Source organism: Colobus angolensis, unplaced genomic scaffold (assembly GCF_000951035.1).
Source record: "Colobus angolensis palliatus isolate OR3802 unplaced genomic scaffold, Cang.pa_1.0 Scaffold251, whole genome shotgun sequence".
Lineage (NCBI taxonomy): Eukaryota > Metazoa > Chordata > Mammalia > Primates > Cercopithecidae > Colobus > Colobus angolensis.
In genome coordinates, this window is record NW_012115722.1 from 2,359,720 (window position 1) to 2,377,122 (window position 17,403).

A 17,403-nucleotide genomic window follows, 5' to 3' on the forward strand; every position below is an offset into this window, starting at 1 on the left:
AAAAAAAAAAAAAAAAAAGCTTATTGTCAAAAGCCAACTTTAATTTAGCTATTACTATACCTTGACAATTGTCTGCCAAAAATATCCAGACCACAGACACTTTTACAAGCTGCCTTCTTTGTAGAGCCTTGTACCATACTGAGCTTAAAATAAATATTCTTTATTCTTGGCCTGTGCATACTACTGACTCTAAACAGATAGGAATTGTCTGTAGGGTTGAGTTAACTTGAGGGTCATCTGTCAAAGTAGGACTGTGTTCCAAACTTATACTAAACCTAATTAACCCTTGTGCAGTGTGATACATGATTACTTGTTTGGTTTATAACATTTAAGGGAAAGTGGTATGAGAAGGCTGGTCGTGGTTTACTTCCCTATCCCTTCTTTTTTAACATAGGTCATCTACAGTTAAGTATTGTAGTACTTAGCGATGGTTCAGAGACAGCAAAGGCACCCTTTTACAGCACTCAGATTCCCACGTAAAACTGACATGATGGCTCGAATATTTTTTGGAGAAGTGAGAATTGCTGTGTATACCATTACCCCTGTTCCTTTTATTCACAGCCCTTGTCGTCCTTTGCTATGGTTTCCTTTGCTTGCTTCCCACTGGTCTCCTCCTTACCAGAATAGAAGCTGTAGGAAGGCAAATGCTCCTTGGGTCCGTTTGGTGTCATCCCTGGGCCTGGAATCTACTTGGCTCTCAATAAATATTTCATTTGTTCAATATATAAATGTATAAAAGGATAATGAAAGGATATTTACTTGTTATTAAGAGCATACCTAGACTGCTAAGTTAAAATGGAGGGGAGGGGGCTCAAAGTATCAACAGCTATAAAAGTGGAATTGCTCTTTAACATGTCAATTTAGAACTGAATAAAATAAGCATGGAGCTGTCCCTTTGGTAAAACAAAAGCAATTACAGGTACCTGAGTAAACTACCATTAAGTATTCATAATAAACTCTTGAAAATTTTATTTTGCCAATAAACTATTAATTAACTTTAGGAAACACTGTTTTTTACAAAACTTTCATGGGTAGGTATGTCTGATTACAACCCTGAGAGTAGTTGTTAAGTAAAAATGATCTATTTCAGTGCAGATATTTTGATGAATATAAAGGTGGTGGCACGCAGGTCTGTAATTATCATTGGTATGCATTTGGCATGACTGTGTCAGGGTTCATTGGAGTTACAAACGTAGTAGTTATGCATAACTATTTGATCGTTGTTAATTTGGAAATAAAATTTTAACATTGCTATAGGACATAACTAAATAATTGAACATAAAATTACTGGCCTGCATTTCCTATTTGCAGTTAACTCTGATATTTATGAATACAAAGTAATTTTTATTGTGATAATTGTTTAATTACTTCATTTCTCCAGACATATTGATTAAAAAACTGGCACAGTGAAAATATATTTAGTCACACTCTAATATATTTGGGTCAGTTGCTTCTTAATTGGATGTTATGCTCTATTTTGAAAACCTAATATTGGATCGTTACAGAGAATATTTATGTGCAAGTATAGATAGAAGATGCATTAAACATATTTGCATATTCGAATTAAAAAAATTTTTAATGATGAAATCAACCCAAGTGGAAGTAAGTGCCATTGTAATAAGTATAAACAGGTAATATAGAATAATAATGTATAATGTTTAAAATAAAATGTCAATGTGAAAGCTTGTATCTTAGATTTGCAAAAAGAAACAAAGCAAAGCAAGACCATAGTATGTATAACTATGTACTACTAAGTGTGCAGCACAAAGATAAATGTGGCACTGCTCCCGGCCTGAAAAAATGAGTGAAAAAGATTTAAATACGTAGAGTTTTCTCTTTTAAGGAAATTAGAGCAAGTTTTATCCATTCTCTTCTCATATTCTCTTACCCTAAGACATACCTTCATATGAAGTACAAACATGATATTATAACATAGTGATTTACACAGTAAGGAAGTTTTTCACCTTTCAATTCTCTTTTAATCTTGATTAAGTCCAGGAGAAAGACTCAGTTTGGGGCTAATTAAGTCTTTCACACCTTTGTTTTAGCCTTCTTAAGTTAAAGAAAGCAGAGCTCAGGCCCAGAGCCTTAGGCAGGCCCCAGTATCCACACTGACTATAACAGTATTATTTTCTTTTCCTGGTGTTTATTTGGCATTCCATTGGCCATGAGTGATTTTAATTTTTCATTTATGTTAGTGATCTAAAGTTTCCTTATTAATATAACATTATTCAAATTTTAACCATTCACTCAAATGATTAATGTTCAATAATAGACTGGGTTTCAGGCAATTTAAGAAAATGAGGGATTGCTACCCAAAATATCCATTCATTGGATTTTTCCTGTTTAAAAAAGACAAAGAGCCTCTTTCATCAGGTGGAGAGGGAGGCGAGCCTCAGCCAAGCACTCCCCTACCCACACCAAGACGTACAGAAACCAGAAGGCTTTGTTGAACGCCACAGACATGAATCATACAGGCCAATAGATAGAAGGCAGTGCCCCTCCTATTAGTGAGAGCATTTTATGAGATCCATGGCCCACCCATTCTGAGTGAACTTCTGTGACTGCAAAAATTAATCTTTGGGTATTCTTCGAGACACAGATTGAGGTGATAGGCTGTACATTTATATTTAAACTAAATAGAAATGTCCACAATTGATTTAGATGGGTTGGTTGCCTATGAGGTATGGTCAGTTAATATTTATTGCAATGAATAGTCCCACTAGATATATACCATGCTTTAAATTCCAATGGCAGCCTTCTACACTGTGAATAATAATCCAGACTTCCTAACCCAGACAATAAACCTTGTCTCTTTGTAGTCATGACTTGCCGTTCCAACCTCATAGCCGGCCATGCTCTTCCTGGCCCAGTCACATTAGACTGTCATTTCCTTATTGGTGGTATGTTTGCCCTTGCCCTAGGTTTGGGTACATGTTCATCTCTGTCTGGGATGCCCTGGCTTGGTTAGCTTCTACTTCCCTTTATACCTCAGCATAGTAGGTCATCTCCTTGGGGAAGCATCCCATGATTTCCCCACTTTACACAATTAGGCCAATCTCTCCAAGCCTATTGTGTTTCACCCTTTACCTTGCCTACCCTGCACCCAGCTTTCCTGTCCACCTTTTCATTTCTCAAGCATGTCAAGTTCTCTCCCACTTCAGACCTTGCACATGCTGTTCCCTCTGCATGGAACATACTTTCTCCTTCACTTCACAGTTGGCTTCTCCTCATCCTTCAGCATCAGCTCAAATGCCATCTTTTTTGAGAGATCTTTCCTACTGACCCAATTAAATGTAGCCATCCTTCCCCAATAACTCTTTTTTGTATAACCTCTTTATTTTCTTCCCAGTATTTATCAAAGTGGAATCTTGTTTATGTGGATGATTTCTATTTTTAGGAACAGAACATAAGCTTTGAACATTCACTACCTGCCTCCCCCAAGAAGATTATTTTTATGATATTTTAGGTCTGATACAGTAGTTTGCAAATGAAGGGGATTTTGACATTTGCCAATGTTTGGATACATTTCGGTTGTCACAACCTGGTAGGGCAGGGGCGGCTGCTGGTATCTAGTGGGTAGAGGCCAGAGATGCTGCTAAATATTCTATGATGTACAGAATATCCCTCCCTCAAGAAAGGATCATCCAGACCAATATGTCAGTACCACTCAGGTTGAGAAACTCTTATCTAATATCACCAATTAGAAGACAAAACAAGACAAGGAAGAGAGAATGAGTTTTTCCCAAATACTGAAAAATTTAGGAAATGATATAAAGGAAGATTACATATAAAATGTAATTGTGAAAGGAGTTGAAAAAGCTACCAGCATTCAACTCTTATTGTTGGTTATGATAGCGGGCAATCTCTTATAACCCAGTAGCTGCTTTGCCTTTAAATGATCACTGGTAAATCTTTCAGGACTTAGTTTTTGTAAGTGAGAAGTCATATTAACAAAAGCACATTAAATTTCTCTGGGCTATATTCATGGTTATACATTTCCATATTGTGTCACTACTACTGGGAAAAATTGTGAGTAATTTTGGTGGGGGTATATAAAAATTATTCTGGCCTACACTTGGTTGTAGTAAATTTGTTCATCCATTCAGGATTTTGTTTAATGTGTAAAATAATCACATGGTAATTTCCTAGTTCTTGAAGATATAAGGTTTGATATATTGCCTTCTCTGGCCTGATACATAGTAGGTGCTCAATAAATACTTTTGTGCTGAGCTGACATCTTTCTCTTTTTATGTGGTAGTCCTAAGATCAAGGGTAACATCTTTTAAAGGTTACTTTTATGGAAAATGATTGGAGCTGTTGAGGATCCTCAAGTTCCCCAAGGCAGTTGTTAATAACTGGTGGCCCTAAAGGAGCTTGAATTTCCAAAGAGACACTTTAGCCATTGATCTTCTTATACTATAATCTTCACTCATAGGAAGTTATTATCGACTAACTGTGAACCATGGTGAGTGGTAGCACGTTTTGATGCATCAATCATGTGGGTCAGAGGTTACTTTACAAATAGTCTAGAGGTCCTTGGTATCTTGTACAGTGGGAGATGGCATCTTTTTGGATCTGAAGACTATGTGATGATTCTAAGTTTTGGCAAAGCCTTGGCCCCACACCCAGTACTCTTCAGGAGTGGTTTCCATACTGTCACCCTGCAAAAAAACCTTGGTTTTGTTTTGTTTTTGTAATGAAATATTATGAGGAACCTCAATTTATAAAACATGGAAATGGAGTTGATTTTGTTAAAGGGGGATGATGGCAGTGGAGATCCCAGAGTCTCATTCATCTCTCTCTGCCAGGACACACCTCTACCATGAAGATACCATGGCTCGCTAGGGCCCAGGTTTCCTGTCAAGCATTCACTAGCTAGCCTGGGGGCCTGGGGAATCATTCTTATGTGTCTAAGAATGAGTATGGTACTAGTATCTAATGCAGAAAGCAATCTAGGGGATTGAATTAGAAAGTGCATATTAAGCTTAGCACAAATGCTGGCACATAGTAATAAACACACAGTAAAACTTCCTTTTTAGTACAGTGAACCTTGGCTGTCCATCAACAGGAGCTCCCCAGCAACAAGATCCATAATAAAGGCGTAAATTGCAGGTGGAATTCAGGAAGGGCTGATGAAGCCAAGGAGACATGCTTCTTGGCCTTGTGTTTGGCCATGAGAGCCATCTAAAAAATGCTCTAGGTGTGGGGTGAGTCAATCGAGCACCTATATGTGCAGATTTTCACAGGCATTGGAGCAAAGAGAGCAAAGTAATTCTCTGCTAATGAGAACACTGCAGAAATCAGATGATCACATTCCGTGGCCATACCAGTTAACTAATTTAGAATTATATAGTCAGAATTAAAATACTTCATTTAAATGTGCCCTGGAATTTGCCTATAGATACTTTAAAACATCTAGATTTAAATAAGATGGAAAGATTTTTAAAAAGCATTCTGGGTCGGGTGCAGTGCCTCATGCCTGTAATCCCAGCACTTTGGGAGGCCGAGGTGGGCAGATCACTTGAGGTCAGGAGTTCGAGACAAGCCTGACCAACATGGTGAAACCCCATCTCTACTAAAAGTACAAAAATTAGCCAGGCGTGGTGGTGCATGCCTGTAGTTTCAGCTACTCAGGAGGCTGAGGCAGGAGAATCACTTGAACCTGGGAGGCGGAGGTTGCGGTGAGCTGAGATCGTGCCATTGCACTCCAGCCTGGACAACAGAGTGAGACTCCATCTAAAAACGAATGAACAAACAAAAAATAAAAGCATTCTGAAAGACATATAGGAAGAAGAAAATTTAGAATAAGTTAGATGGCATAATTACCAGTAGTTTTGGTGTGGAAGTTATATCAGGGAGCAGTGGTTAAACTTTAAGAGAACATGGAAGACTGAACAGATAGCTCAGATTTTCTAGGAGAAATGAGTAAATGTGGTAGAATTCCAACCAAAAAAGAAAAAATAACTAGGATGAACGGATAACATAAAATCCACACAATCTGCAGAAAGACACCTGCAAGTAGAACGTAATATTATAGGAATAATGAAGGAGAACATTGCCAGTGATACAAGGGAGTGTAGTGTTCTGATACTCGTGACACTTTCCTCCAGGATTTCACAGTAATTATTGAGAAATTATTAAGAAATGGAAAATGTATGTATTTAATATTCTAACACTTGTTGACGGCCTCTTTTAACCACTTGCATTGTCTTCTTTTTTTTTTCTGATTAAAGTGTTTTAGTTTTTGTGTACTTTTGTATTGTGATCACAGCTTATCAAAATGGCATACACATGTACATAGAAAAAGTTGCAACTCTCCCCCCCTTGCTCCTCCCATTCTACCCCTTATAATGTAACCATTGTTAATGTTAGGATACACATTTTTTTTTTCCTCAAAGGAAATGAGGCTGTCCTGTATAGTTATTTTTTTAACTTGCCTTTTATGTACTGTATCTTGGGTAGGCTAGTGGTTCTCTACTGGGAGTGGTTTTGCCCTGCCAGGGGCAAAGTCTGGAGACATTTTTCATTGTCATGACTGGTACGGGGAGGGACATCGTTAGCATCTAGTGGGTAGAGGCTGGGGATGCATCTGAGTACCTACAATACGCAGGACAAGCCCCCTCAATATGCAGGACAAGCCCCTACAATAAAAATTATCTGGTCCAAAATGTCAAGAGAGCTGAAATTGAGAAACTCTGCCCTAGGTCAATGCACATAAATCTAATTCATTATTTTTAAAAGCTTCATAACACTTTGACGTATGGGTAGACCATGATTTATTCAGCTAGTTTTCTTTGATAGATCTTCTTATTCAGTGGCATTTATATATTTAATATGAAGAAACCAAATGGTCCAATTTAGTTATTTACAATTCATTCTGCTTCTTTAAAGAGCAAAAATAAGCCTTATCAGAAGGACTCAAAAAAGGAACAGTTAAGAATTCATAGGCTTGTGTATAAAATTAGATTCTGGGTCACTGTGAGTCAAGAGAATTTGGTTTCAGCAAAATCACAGACTCACTCCAAATGACATGTCTTAAAGTAAGTCATTTGAAAAGCATGTCTTCATTTTTTGATTCTTTGGAATTAAAAAAAAAAAAATAGAGAACAAGCAGCAACAACTCTAAGGCCTTTCTGTATGACTACCAGAACAGAGAAAGTTTCATGTAAAGTAACTGCAGTAAGTTTCAGAGAAAGCTATTTCTGATGATCTCTACCATCTTTTTCTAATGATTTTTTTCTTATACGTATTTACGAAAAAACTCATTAGTACATTAAATCATGGTGGATTGAACAAAAGAAAACAAAGTAAGTTTAAATGAAAAAAGTGATATCCAAACCAAAAGACATTGAATGACTTCCAGATGCCGCTGACAATGTAATTCAGAATCAGAATGACCGTCTGGTTAACCACAGAGGATTTCACAGAAAGGGTGCCCTAAAGCAAACAGATGTTTGCTCTGTGAAACTAAAGCTCTGTGCTTTGCTGGCCCATCCTCTGCATGTCTTGTGCATTTCTGGGAGAATAAAATAAAGAATGGCTTTGCCTTCTCTCATAACAGCTATGTGTGTGGGAAGGATGGTAAACTAATGGATGAGCCTGAATAGGTGGGGTCTCTGCTTCATTCCTTTCTCTGCCACCAGTTTCCTCAATCAGAAACAAGAGCTAAAAGATTATATTTAGTTTTGCTAACTTCCTTTCTTCCTTCTTTTTTCCCTGCCTCCCTCCCTCCCTCCTTCCTTCCTTCCTGCCTTCCTTATCCACTGACAGTTCTATAATGAAATATTCTGGACTAGATATTTGGATTTTGTGCTTCTCACCTTTCAACTTCTTGGCATGGGTCCTTACATTTAGTAAATGAACGGAGACCATCATCCTGCAATAGGTCAGACCTATTAACATTGCAACAGTTCAAACCTATCTAAGGAGATGCTAATCTAATAAGTTCGCTGATATCTGGAAAAACTGGTATCTTTTCCCCCTTTGCTGCTGCCTTTCTAGGATCAGAGCCACACACAAGTGTCCCAGTACCGGCAGGATCCCTCCCTGATCATGCGGTCCATCGTCCACATGACCGATGCTGTGCGTTCTGGGGTCATGCCTCCTGCCCAGCTCACCACCATCAACCAGTCTCAGCTCAGCGCCCAGTTGGGGTTGAATTTGGGAGGTGCCAGTATGCCTCACACATCTCCTTCACCTCCAGCAAGCAAATCGGCCACTCCCTCCCCTTCCAGCTCCATCAATGAAGAGGATGCTGATGAAGCCAACAGAGTAAGTTAGAACTGCCTTAGTGTGTAACCTGCCAGAGAATATGGGATCTTAGTGTGTAACCTGCCAGAGAATATGGGATCACCCCATGCTGTTTGAATTTCATTCATGGTGTTACCTTGTTTTTCTTCATAGATTTGGAGTAGCATTTAAATGTATGATGGTTTGCTGTTTTTCTTCACTGTTTCATTTATTTTCTGTAGAAAGTATATTGGACTGGAAATTGAGAGAGCTGGCTTCTCCTACTCTAGCTGTAAGGCACTGGACATGTTATTTAACTCTTGTAGGCCCAATTTTTCTAATCTGCAAAAGGAGGGCTTGGACTCCCTGCTACAAATTTCTAGAAATTCTAGACATTCCAGAAATTCTAAACTGCTCTGGTTCTAAATTAATGTCCATGTGAGCAAGTTTCATCCAGTGTGTCGGTCAAGCTGCTGCCACATTTGACAGCCTTGCACCTTCAGTGATGTTTCTCTCTGAGTTCATTCTCATCATCTTACATTTTTGCCTTCATCATGGGAAATGTATAATTTTAAATGATACATAGTTTGAAACAAAAACTGCGTTCCAGGTATGACTTTTCCAAATGCTTAGAATAATGAAAAAGAGTACTGTAATAGTACATAATTACTCATTAGTCACTCATTAATGATGTGCTGTATACCTACTCTGTGCTTGGCATTTTGTTTGGTTCTTGTGATACAGAGATTTATAAGAGAACTACTACTGCTCATGAGACTCCCCACTGGAGATGAATAGCAATGTTTAAAACTAGCTCCGTATGTGATTAGTGATATAGTTGATGTATCTGGTGTGCTGAGATTCTAATCGATTCTGCTTGGGAGAGTGATTTGAGGAAGACTTTACTGAGAAAGTGACATTTGAATTAGGTCTAAGAGGATGAATAAAAGTTTGTGAGGCAGAAGACAGAGGCCAGCCTTTTGGTGGGGGGCTTGTGAGGAACGGTGGAAGTACATGCTATTTATAGGTATAATGAAGTTTGATATGGGGGAAGAGAGAAATAGAAGTTGAAGAACAAAATGGCTTCAATGTGGTGGTCTTTCTTCTGTTGGTAGCTAAGAGATGATTTATTATTTGCATCAAGGAATGGCATAAGTAATTTATGCTTTAAAGAGATAATTTTGGCTATATATAGAATGCCTTATAAAGGGAGGGACCAAAGAAAAGGCAATTAATTAGAAGACTCTTTTGTTATGTTTCCCTTCATCAAGGGAGGGAATGGCCAGGAGGTACCAGGTTAGCAGGCATTTTAGGAATGAGAATCATAAACATTTTAAGGATTTGGTGATCCACTGGAATTTGAGGAAAAGACAAATTGGATTTTAGTTTGAGAGGCAGAATGGCTATTAGCAAATGAGAGGAGCAACCCACAAAGAGAAAAGTGTTCTCCCCCATGGGGAACATGAGAGTTTGGGATGTTAGAGTTGAATTTGAGGTGATTACATTGGAGTCTAGAACTCAGTTCATGGGAACTGGAACTATAGATTTTGGGGCCATCAGCACATGGATGAGAAGATGTGAAAGTAATCAGGACTTCTGTCAAGGACAGAACCCTGAGCATCATTTATTTCTAAGTAGCAAAAGGAAGAAGAGGAGCTAGAGAAGATTAAGAGTGATGAGGAACAGGGGAGGGAGTTTCAAGTGACGCTGTGGAAATCGAAGGGGTTTCGAGATGAACCATTTAGTCTATCGTATCACATTAGCACCCTCATTGGGCCCAGGAATGGTAAATGCACTGACAGTCTTCTCACATTCACAGAACCTCAGTCTAGAGGATTGAGAAGTAATGGTTAAAGACTCTTGAGGGATATGAACAGATGGGGTTAGGTAACCGCTTAGCCATTACAATTCAAAGGGATTCCTTTCCCTCTACTCACGTCCGCGGATCTTCATACTTGCCGCTGTACCAAACAGAAATTGTCGTCTTAAAGAGGACCTCCTATGGGACTCCTAGCTTGCTCCATTTTAAGCGAGGGTCTAGGTTTTGCGTAACGACAATAAAGCCCTCATTGAACCTTAGCTGAGAAAGGAAGATTAAAACTATCATTGATTATGTCTCTTCGGGGTAAATCTTTTTCTCCAGCGTTCGGTCCGAACCCTTTTAAGTCAATGGCACAAAAATTTCCTTAGGAGAATTAATTCTGAATTTTTATTTAAATTGTGAGACTCCACGTTTCTGGTTTATTCTTAAAAAGTAATAATGATTAGGGCACATCATGGTTATCCAAGAAAGGCATCAAAGGTGTTTGACATTTGAATATTGTTTTACAGAGAATGAAATTGAACTCCTCTCACTTGGAGAAAAAGCTCCTCTGGAAAGTAATAGCATCTTGCCATTGGTCAGGGTAGTGTGGCACTAACAGTGCCGGATTTTCTTCCAGGAGAAGAATATAGTTGTTGGACTCAACTAGAAAAAATGTGTGTATCTGTATATAGTTTTTCTTGTTTAAATAATGTTCTTCACTGAAGGAAAACTTGGCTCCAAGTAAAGCTCTAACTGAAAGGCATCTGACTCTCTTGGAAAGTCATGTTCATTAAGTAGAATTAAACAAGTCTCACTTATTTTGAAAATTTAGAAAAAAGACTATGGGCTCTAGAGAATTATTGAATTAATTGTGTGAGTTATGAAAGATGACATTTTGGAGGAGAAGAGAGATATGACTTAAAACCATCTGAAGCTTATAAACTACTCAGATAAACTGTGGATGCTGTTATCACTTAAATAGTGCAAAGAATAGGCTCACCTAGAGGTAGGCCAGTGGTTTCTTAACTCTTTGAGGGTTCAGAGCTCTCTAAGAAAATTTCCTTACTAAGAATTTTAGTAAATGGTAAAAATTCCAAATGACCCTCATTTAGAAAGTAAATAATCCTCTAGGAAAAATTTGAATTAGAATTCAAGCCATTGAAAGCCAGTCTATTAGTAACTTGAATCTATCTTGGTTGATCTTGCTCAAGGCTGGCTTTGAAAACAGATTTTGTCAAACATTGCAGGATTCTTGATGAAGTTAACTGCAAAATTATCTTTGATATTGTGATCTAGGGGAATAAAACATTTACAAATCATTTCCCTGCTTCTCTGATAAGTATATTAAATGATCAGTGAACTTAGATGATGGTAGCAGGTGAATATGGAGCTGCGTTATCTTTAAATTGGGAAACTATACCCGTATCAGTTTATGGTTCTGATCTCTCAGAGTTCATCTGGTGAATGTGTGTGAGTCTCTATGGTAGTATTCTTGTGAGCAGGGTTACTTGCCACAAATAACAAACATCTTCTCTTTAGTCTTCTTAGTGATTTTTAAGTATCACCTATTGCTCCTTTTTTTTTTTTTTTTTACGGGTTTTTAATTTTATGGAGAGTATCAATTTCACTTTTGTCTCCACTTAAAGTAGTTTTGACATTTTTACATTTGCCGTTAATATTTAGAAAATTATGGTTATTTTAGAAAATAAAGATGACCTTGTCCTTATGGAGCAAGTATAGAAATTGGTGCTAATTTCCATTTGAGTTTCTGGAGAGCCACTAGCAAAGTAACATTCTGGTAAAATAAAAAACTCAGCCTCAAAAAACAAATCAATTCAGACAGATCACATATATGGCATGTGACTATGGCTAGGGACCTCATTTAAAATATTTGAATATGATCAACATCTTGAATATTATTTAGGTTTTACTTCTAAAACCTCTGAAAATGCAAAATATTTTGCTGATGTATATACATGTGTAGTATAGCATATATATAGCATTGTCTGGTATAGAGTGTTCTGTTTTTCATTACTCATAATTGCTATTTAGAGCATATGTTGTGAATGTATTGAAGATACTTCTGGGTCTCATTAATCGATGTTCTAAATGCTAATCTCCGCTGTCTGGTTAACTCCAAGCAAGTTTACCCCTCCCCCGGTTTTGGTGGTGACTCATCTGTTGATGATGCCTAACAAAACCTTCAAAGAACAATTATGGATCTGAGTTAAGTCTTGTTGCATTCTCTGCAAGTACATTCTAGGCAGTGAATTTTCTTCCTGCTTTGCAGGCCATTGGAGAGAAAAGAGCTGCTCCAGACTCTGGCAAGAAGCCCAAGACTCCAAAGAAAAAGAAAAAGAAAGATCCCAATGAGCCACAGAAGCCAGTGTCAGCATATGCCCTGTTTTTCAGAGACACACAGGCTGCAATTAAAGGTCAAAACCCCAATGCAACCTTTGGAGAGGTCTCAAAAATTGTAGCATCTATGTGGGACAGCCTTGGAGAAGAACAAAAGCAGGTGAGACAAAGACCCATCAAGGCTCCATAAATAAACCTCATGATCATTTAAAATATTCCTCACACCTTTTCCGAGTGCATGTGTTCACTTAATATGATTGCTTCTTTTGAAAGCCTTTTCTAAGCGATGGAATTTAAAAACCTAGGTGTATAAATCTAAACAACTCTCCAGTTGTATTGATTTCTCTGTCAGCTTATGGGTGCATGTTCAGAACCCATTCAGGGGAAGGCTGGAAGAAATCCAGGCAGTATCCTGCAAGCATAAACTTTTTGATGATAATCTTTTCATTTTAAATAATGTGGAATGTTTCCCCTTTTGTTCAAAAAGGGCACTACAAAGGGATTAGGTCCATCCCGCTTGCCTTTCCGTTGATCATCTTTCTGAACCCTTGTGCTGTCCTGGTGGGTTTCCAAACTTTGAAGCTGCCTCTGCGTGTCTCATTATTGTCACCAGGCATTTGAAATTTTATTCCAAGTTCATTTTAAAGCAAGGCAGTATGAGAGGTATTCAGAAATTAGCCATGCTGGTGGGAGATACTTCCTTAGGGGCTTCGTCTCCTCTCCTTCCCCTTGCAACTCCTCCACACAAATGAAGAGAAGAATGGGTTCCTTGGGGGTCGGTCCCCCCACTTGCTCCTTGCATGAAACTCCAATTACCATTAATAGAAGTTAACTTTTATGTATCCACAGAAGAATAGATCAAGATTTTATCACCCTTATGAGTGATAAAATAGAATAATATTTTTCAAGAACGAAGAGTGTAAAGTCCTTGATTTTTATTTACAAATCATGAACTGATTTCAGGAACTCATTCCTAGGAGCTTGTTTTGTTGGGATAGTGCAATATTAGAAATTTCTTGTTAGTTTGCACTGAGTTTATTACTGTAGACAGCAGAGTGATTTTCTGTCCCAGAAATATAATTCTGAGAGACTGGAAAAGTGCCGCACCTAACTTTTAAACTCTGGAGAGAAAGATGCATGTTGATCGAACACCCAACTATCAGACCACTTAAGAAAGGGAGAAGCCCAAATCATGTTTAATATGCTGGAATTTTATTTATGTAACTCAGTGGGGTCACTAATGGAAATCTCCTAGCTTGGATGATTTCTGACTTTCAATTTTGCTCCAAAAGAAAACCAAGGTTGAAATGCTTTGCTCTTTTCTCTTCTGTCTTCATCATTCTACCTGTTGTTTTTATCCTCTGGCTTTAGTATAGTTTAGAAAGGTATCTGAGGGAAAGAAGTCATTGATGGAGAAACTCATTACTTTCTCTAAAGTAAAACTTATTCTTCTTGCTACCTTATTTATTGCCTTAGCATGAGGTTTTCAGCTGTTCTCAGGAAAAAGTGATTCTCAAGGAATCCGTATTGCAACCGGAAATCTTTTTCTTATTTGCAATAGTAAATATAAAAATTGTGCTCCAGTGAGGGTGGCAGGGTTCTGTTTTGTTTTAATATCTGTGTGTGAGTGTGTGTGTGTGTGTGTGCACACGCTAACATTTAAAAATCAAAGCCAAGGAGACCACCCTTTTTATGTGAGTTGTGTTTATGTGACCTAATTTGTGCAGCAGTTGTTTTATAGCTGAGAATTTATATGCTAAAGGTGGTGCTAATTGTGGTCTTTTAATAGGTATATAAAAGGAAAACAGAAGCTGCCAAAAAAGAATATCTGAAGGCCCTGGCGGCATACAGGGCCAGCCTCGTTTCTAAGGTAAACCTGGGCAGGGGCGGCCGGGGTCCAAAATAGTTACAGCATGGAAAACAGCCCTCAAGCGTTGAAAACATAACTACAGCTCCCCTAAAAGTTGATGGAAAGACATCTTGAACAACTTGTAAACTTAGGTGTTTCCATTAGAGATTACCCAAATGATGATCTGAAAATATGAGTTAACTTAAGCAGCCGAGTCTAAGTTGTTTCTGAAAGATTTCCCTGATCTTTATATATGTGTATGTAGCTATATACGTAAATCTTAAATAGGCTCTTATGCTTTCTTCTGGTGAGGGATTGGAACCTGTGTTAATGTCCTCTGCTTAAACTGGGAGGTATGTTTGTCAGGCATTTTTGGACATCATATTATAAATTCTCCTGTTGTTATATTACTATGATGGGGGGGGGGCGTTGCATTTTTGACCAAACTGTTCCATATCCTATAAATAAATAAACCTCATGATCATTTAAAATGAAATTATATTCCAAGTACTAAACAAAAACTATATGTATTATATAGAGAGTATACAGTGGACCCTGGTGTGTTATAAAATGCACCAATATCCCAAGCAAATGCCACTGTAGATTATAATGACCTTAATCCAAAGGAATATGAGTTGTTACATTATATTAACATTTAATTAGCTTTTTATCTTGCCTTTATAGATTTTAGAGGTTTTAGAAAGGATAATTTGATATAATATATTTTTGCTCTAGATACATTTTTTCTGACAAGTAGAGATACAATTTCATTGTCACTGTTGCTGTCTCAAGTACAACCTAGGGTCTCAAAGACATTTTAAAAGGGTTCATTCCCCTTTTTCTCTTTTTACCTGAGTTGTTTCTTCTTTATATTATCTGTATTAAGTACTTGTATCAAGATCTAGCATTTGCAGCTGCTCAGAATCAGATCAACAGAGGTCCTCCTCTCTTTGTTGACAGCTATTAGGACACTTCCCACTTCATTAGATAGAGAAAACATTTATCAGGTCAGTAGCAAAACCTCTTTCTCAGACTCTGGAAGACACATACTAGAAGATATACTGATGTTGTACTCAGGCTTGTACATTGGCAAAGAACAGCTGACTGTATGGGCTGCAGATGTTAAGAATTAAAGTATAGTTGGTGGTTAATTAGATGGAGTGAAGTGAATAGAGCAACAGTGTGCATGTACTTCTTAAGTGGATCATTTAGTCATTCATTTATCCAGAGCAGGTATAGGTGATTTTGTGCATTAGAGCACGAATAATTGACTGTATATGGATTTATTTAAACTGAGATCCAGTATCTCAAAAGGCATTCAGGGAGTATTAACATGATTGGGCTCATGAAGTCTGTGAGTGACTTGGAAGGGATAACTTAAAACTTATACATTGCATGCTAGGATCAGGATTCAGAAATATTTTCAGACAAAATTCAATGATACCAGAAAGGAAAAAAAAATCAATAGGATAGAATTTAGAAGGAATTAATTTAAAATACTAGGGTTTTGTTTGTTTGTTTTTTAATTCAGTAAATGCACTTTGAGAGGATCCTAAATCTCTGTTCAAAGAACTGTGAGACAACTAATATGGTCCTTTAGGTATAAGTTTAGAATAATTTCAACCTGAACCCAAAGTGTGAAGTAGCTGCTAATATAGTGATCGCACCGGAAGCAGCATCGAATTGTACAGTGATTGTTAGACCACTTCTAAAGAACTGGTTCTGTTTTGGATCCCACAATGTAAAGAGAGAGACAATCAACTGATGTCTCTCTAGAGAATTGCTTCCACGATGGTGAGGACTGAAAATCACATCATGTTAGAATAACTGAAAGAATCAGGGAGGCAAGGACTTGGAGGCATATGATCTTAGTTCTCAAATATGAGGGCTGTTATATAAGAGAAATGAAGTCGATCTTTGTGCCCAAGAGAGGAGAACTCATCCAAGGGGTGAGCTTACAGGGAGCGAGAGTTCAGCCCCAGCATCAGAAACATCAGTAGGGTTGCATCATATGCACATTTAACTTACGCCTCTACACGCGGAGCCTCAGACCTCCCCCCCTTAAGATGTGACTCTGCTATCACTTTTAATCTTTACAACAACCAAAGAGATTCATGGAAGCTTACTATTAAACCATAAAGGAGCAAGAAGACAGGAAGGAAGAACTCTGTGCAATCATCCACCCATCTTCATTTACCATTAAGGCAGCATCTTAAAGGCACAACTGTGCAACTGAGCTGCCCAGGTGTTGAAATACAGACTTTCTTTGTGTTTTTTTCTTTAAGACTAGCTTGTTAATTTTTAACTACTATAGTATATAAGAATTATGTACATGTTTACTGTGTGTATTCTACTTTATGGGTGATTTAATGGTTTTTTGAAGACAAATTTGAATATTTATAGGTTGCTTCTTACCCTAAGACCTTAGAACATGACCGTTCAGGAACATGCAGCCCCACTGAGTTTTGTAATGCGGAGAGCTGTCCACTGAAGGGGAGTGCCTTACGATGATGACATGTGTTCAAGCAGAAAACATCAGAAGTGGCTATTACTACATACTGGATGACTCTATATGAAGTTACATCTCAGTTTCTTTCCAACAGCAGGATTTTATAAATCAGAGTCATAAAAATTGAGAAATATACAATTATTAAAGATAGTGGATGGCTGCTTGATGCTCCTAGGTGCCCCTACAACACTCCCCTGAAAACATCCTAATCAAATGAAGAATACAAGGAAAAAATTGTCTTTGGAATGAATCATTCCAATCACTGTTGCATTAGTGGAAGAATTTCCTTTTGTGGAGGCAGTGAAGTGTTTTTAGTACAAAATGCAGTAGTTTCTCTCTATGTTCAGCCCTATATCTGCTGTTTATCTTTTAACAGGTGATTTGGTCCCATGAAGTTGAATATTTCCCCCTTATCTATGACTCCTTTAATAAATTCTGGAAATCTTCAAAAATAGTTGATGAACTAAAACATTTCTAAAATTGTGAAAACTTCAGTTTGGTATCTCTGAGAAAACCAATAACGGTTTTCTATTATTTGAGTGAACCTTGTTATAAATAATCACACAATACAGGGCTTTCAAGTATTCCAGTGGCCATTTTCTGGTAATAGTAATTGTTAACTAATAAAAATAGCTAATATTTATTGCTTCC

The 17,403-nt window shown here is 37.7% G+C and overlaps 1 protein-coding gene across 1 annotated transcript in view; it reads left to right on the forward strand.

Moving 5' to 3' along the window:
* TOX3 (TOX high mobility group box family member 3) overlaps nt 1-17,403 on the forward strand; it is a 108,686-nt gene that overhangs the window by 88,684 nt on the left and 2,599 nt on the right. The window contains exons 4-6 of the mRNA XM_011946629.1: nt 8,005-8,274; nt 12,327-12,554; nt 14,184-14,264. Coding sequence (XP_011802019.1) covers nt 8,005-8,274; nt 12,327-12,554; nt 14,184-14,264 — 579 coding nt within the window. The remainder of the gene's footprint in view (nt 1-8,004; nt 8,275-12,326; nt 12,555-14,183; nt 14,265-17,403) is intronic.